This window comes from Eucalyptus grandis, chromosome 3, assembly GCF_016545825.1.
Source record: "Eucalyptus grandis isolate ANBG69807.140 chromosome 3, ASM1654582v1, whole genome shotgun sequence".
Taxonomy (NCBI): Eukaryota; Viridiplantae; Streptophyta; class Magnoliopsida; order Myrtales; family Myrtaceae; genus Eucalyptus; species Eucalyptus grandis.
In genome coordinates, this window is record NC_052614.1 from 768,318 (window position 1) to 772,928 (window position 4,611).

General features: G+C 41.5%; 1 protein-coding gene across 1 annotated transcript; it reads left to right on the forward strand.

The window, feature by feature from the left end:
- The first annotated feature begins 457 nt into the window (after positions 1–457).
- LOC104435946 (porphobilinogen deaminase, chloroplastic) lies at positions 458–3,097 on the forward strand. Its single transcript, XM_010048667.3, has 5 exons — positions 458–905; positions 1,346–1,751; positions 2,137–2,343; positions 2,485–2,662; positions 2,777–3,097. The coding sequence occupies exons 1-5, from the start codon at positions 652–654 to the stop codon at positions 2,887–2,889; spliced, it is 1,158 nt and encodes a 385-aa protein (XP_010046969.2). The 5' UTR covers positions 458–651; the 3' UTR covers positions 2,890–3,097.
- Positions 3,098–4,611: the final 1,514 nt, after the last annotated feature.

A 4,611-nucleotide genomic window follows, 5' to 3' on the forward strand; every position in this document is an offset into this window, starting at 1 on the left:
AGGATCCGATCGACACTTGCCCAAAAGAAAAGAAAAAGAAAAGAGAAAAAGAATAAAAAAATGATTTAAGATTAAAATTATCTTTTGCGAAAATACTTTTGATCAGTTGGAATATTCAGTTGACTAGCGACCGACAAAGTCTAACTCTTATTTAAAACTGTCATGGCTATTTCAGGCTTTGATTTTACACAAAATCCACTTCAAATCCTTTATTACTTTAGGCTTTTATTTGAACTTTTTCCTAATTTCATGCTAGGAAGAGAAATGGTCAAATAACTTCATCCTCCCAATCTCGACAAAGGAAAAAGCGTATTAAAAGAGAGGCAAGGAAAAATTCAACGCTTGCAAACCCAGTCACCCACCCAACAGGATTAATGATCTGACCAAAAAAGAAGTCTAATTAAACAATGACCAAAATGGGACATGAATTGGAAGGAAAGAAAAGGGAAGGGATGGGATGATGGGGGGTTGCTGGTGACCCATTTGATAACAGCAGGAAGGAGATCTGGCAAGCTTGTCTGCCCGTAATCCTAAAATCTATCCGCCCCCAATCAGTCCACTTCGATACAAACTCTCCTTCCAAGCCAAAACCATCTCCTCCTCCTTCACCATCATCTCTCTCTCTCTCTCTCTCTCTACAGAATCCGAAAAATGGAGACTTTTGCTCCATCTTCTTCCTCTTTATCCACGAGGCGAGCGCTCGGGCCCGGCCATTCCCTGCCGGTCAACTCCTGGAGCGGTGGTGGGTCGGTCTCCGTTCTCGGGTTCGCTCGCAAAAATCTCGCCTTTCCTTCTCTCTCGAGGAGGCAGAGCCACGCCAATGGCGTCGCGAGAGCCTCTGTCGTCGTCGAGAAGGAGACCCAGGAGGCGAGGACGGCTTTTCTGGTCATCGGCACCAGAGGAAGGTGCGCCCGTTTTTCTCGTTCCCGGAGCTCGAATTTCGCTTCTTGCGTTGCTTGCGTTGGTGGAATGTAGCTCTGTTTCTCTATATGTGCGGGGAAGGGGAGGGGGGTTGGGATAGGTGCTTGAATCGAATTTAGCTTCTGAGGAATGCAAAAATTAAACCTGACAGCTCAATCTATAATGGGTTCTGAGAAGTGGCTCAATTGGCAAGAGAACTGGTTACGCATTCTTAGCTGCATTAGAAGTCAAAGTTCTCTCTTGAAAGGTTGTGAATTGCCACTGCTAGTGCGGTTGGACTCCTAAGATTTACTTAAATTCGAAAAGTATAATTTTTTCAGTCACTGAACAGTAGAGTGCTCGGAATTGTTGGTCTAATCCCGTCATCGTTCCCTACGTTTCATCGGCTTTGTATGAGTACTTATGCGCTTCCTGCATTGGACAGCCCATTGGCACTTGCTCAGGCTTATGAGACGAGAGACAAGCTTAAGGCTAGCCATCCGGAGTTAGCCGAAGAAGGGGCTATAGAGATCAAGATCATAAAGACAACAGGGGACAAGATCCTTTCGCAGCCACTTGCTGATATCGGGGGGAAGGGGCTTTTCACAAAAGAAATAGATGAGGCACTAATCAACGGAGATATTGACATCGCTGTCCATTCTATGAAAGATGTCCCCACTTACTTACCAGATAAGACTATACTACCTTGCAACTTGCAGCGTGAGGATGTCCGCGATGCATTTATCTCCACGTCTGCAGGGTCACTCGCCAAACTTCCTGCTGGAAGTATTGTTGGTACAGCTTCACTCAGGAGGAAGTCGCAAATACTTAACAGATATCCTTCACTCCAAGTAAGCCAACATCCTTTTGTGACATACAAGTGTATGCACATCATAAGGATTTTGCAAACTTGTTAATTCAGTTAGTATTTCCGAATATATTATAAATGGAATTTATCATGCATGTGACTATTCGCGAAGTCTCACCATCTTTCAAATAGACCACGAAGGCCACGGTGACCAGCATTTTAGGAGTTCTACGTATTTCTTTTTTCATCTTTATTTCGAATTGTGGAAAAGACTGATAATATATTTCAAGGACCATGATCAAAGCTTATCACTCAAAGTAATTACACTTCTTAAATTTCACAGCACCATCTATGTTGCAGTTATGTATACAGTTTCTACGTTGTTGGGCAGCTGCTTAATCCCACTTTTGTCTAATTCTAATCTGCAGGTCCAGGAGAACTTCCGGGGCAATGTCCAGACACGATTGAAAAAGCTGAGCGAGGGAGTTGTTCAAGCAACACTATTGGCGTTAGCTGGGTTAAAAAGGTTAAATATGACGGAAAATGTCACTTCCATTCTTTCAATTGACGATATGCTTCCTGCTGTTGCTCAAGGCGCAATTGGCATTGCCTGCCGAAGTGACGATGAGAAGATGGTGGGTCCTTTACTCTGATAACTAGTTAAGGGGTAGCAAATTCTTTTCGCTCCTAATAAAAGATCGAGCACAATTTATACAGACGGCCTCGGTTAGTGGGATAAAGTGTTGTTGTTGTTGTAATGGATTTCTTTTTCACAGGCTAATTACTTGGCCACTTTGAACCATGAGGAAACAAGGTTGGCGGTTTCTTGCGAGAGGGCCTTTCTGGAGACTTTGGATGGGTCTTGCCGTACTCCTATTGCGGGATATGCTTCTAAAGATGAGGATGGCAATTGCATCTTTAGAGGATTGGTTGCTTCACCTGATGGGACCCGTGGTAAGTTAACCTTGGACCATCTTGTACTTATGCCTGTTCTTCATTCCACGGGAGGATGGGTATTTGATTTAAAGACTAATTATCTTTCTTTACTGTTTCGTTTCTATATCTCAGTGCTTGAAACTTCAAGAAAAGGCCCATATACCTATGAAGATATGGTTTTGATGGGAAAGGATGCTGGGAAAGAACTTCTTTCACGGGCAGGTCCTGGGTTTTTTGATTCTTAAGTAGTCTGATAATTGAATAGGCAGAAGGAATTCACTGAGGCCTTTTTCTAACTTGTTGTACCCAGCAAGTTCATCGTCATTTTGAGCTTTTTCCTTGTATTTTAGCAATTGATTGTTTGTATTGTAACTAGAAGAGGCTTTTCCAATGATTAAGTCAGAATGTAGGTTTTTGTTACTCTAGCAAATTGAGTTGAACCATTCCTCTCTCTCTCTCTCTCTCTCTCACACACACACACACACACACACACTCAGGTGTCTGTCCGCATAATGTGTTCATTTAGTGTAATCCCAGATGTTCCTTACATGTGTTAGCTGTGGCAGTACTTTTGGTCTTCAGTTTTGTTCTGTAGTATGGCCCCAGCTGCGAAAGCTGAATCTATAGTGGAGTATAATTCTTTTGTGCTATTGAAAAGGGAATACTTATATTTCCAAAATTTATTTTATAGATAATGCGATGGCTGGCAATCATGTCAAGAGTCTTCAACATTTCAGACTAATTGTGCTGTTATGACCTCCATTTCTAGTCTTGGCTGGAGTAGTCCTTTTTGACTGAGAACAAATTTCAAAGTGGAATTTGAAAAATCCCATGAGAGCAGATCATCCATAGATCACTGTTGAATATGCAAACGTACTGGCTTCAAGCTTCTCTGCTCTTTGATTTTGCTTGTGTATTTATATGAACAAATTGTCATATCACTACAGCCATAACTTTACTACTATGATTTTTAAGAAGCTTCTGATCTATGGGTGGATCATATACTAGATTTCTTAACCATCATGGCCCTCTGCTTACCTCAACAACTGATCTTTCTTTGAAAGACAATTTTCCCATCCTTTCTCAGGGGTATTTTATTGTGGCTGTGGCGCATTAGCTTGGTGTGTTGCGTTGTGAATATTTTCGTGCAATGCTGATTGCAATTGCTAGGCATAGTAAGCTTCATTACCAAGGGAAATATTACTTGATTTTGATATTGCTTGAGCCTGCAGACAGCCATTCAACATAACCATTTCATCCAATTGACAGCAGGTACCTCGATACTTTAGCATTTTTTCCCACATTTGCTGCTTCTTTATAACTTGCTGTTGGTACCGACTGCTACCAGTCTCGAGCGTTTTTGCTTTTTCCTTTTTTGCGGGTAATAGATGGTGGCTCAGGATGAAACTGAATATATTCTTCATTGTCGGAGTGGCTTTTCCTTTGAAAATGGATTTTGAGCTATCGGGGTACCATCCATGAAATGCAGCTTGCTAATCGAATATTATGGAAATTAGATCATGATATTTGGTAGGTTGTTGTCAAGTGAGAATAGCTCTCTCTGATAGAATTACTTCATTTCATGGATTACCTAGAAGGATCTTCTTTATGATGACATTTTTATACCAAACTCCCATTTTCTCTCTGCATCTCTGCTGCGTCAGGTTTTTTCAACCATCTAGACTCATGTTTGGCTCAATGGAGCTCACCTCTTTGGGCTGACTTTTCTGTTGCGTTAATTGATATTACATTGATTAGTGCCTGATGGACTTGCTGCAAAGGAAGAAATTACAAGAGTGGTAACAGGAAGAAGGTTCGTGGGATGATATTACAGCAAAGTGTTGTGCTTTAGCTTCTGAACTTGCTTTATAGATATCTCTTGAGATTTGCATATTTTGTTTTGATTTCATGCTGGGCCCTTAGTTCTCCTTTACGGGAACATCAGGTTACCATGGTTGAGCATTCAT

What these genes read in the sequence shown, in the direction of transcription:
- LOC104435946 (XM_010048667.3), top strand. Translation starts at nt 652, where the DNA reads ATGGAGACTTTTGCTCCATCTTCTTCCTCTTTATCCACGAGGCGAGCG. An exon ending in GTCATCGGCACCAGAGGAAG is followed by an intron (nt 906 to 1,345) that starts GTGCGCCCGTTT and finishes TGCATTGGACAG; the next exon opens with CCCATTGGCACTTGCTCAGG. An exon ending in ACAGATATCCTTCACTCCAA is followed by an intron (nt 1,752 to 2,136) that starts GTAAGCCAACAT and finishes TCTAATCTGCAG; the next exon opens with GTCCAGGAGAACTTCCGGGG.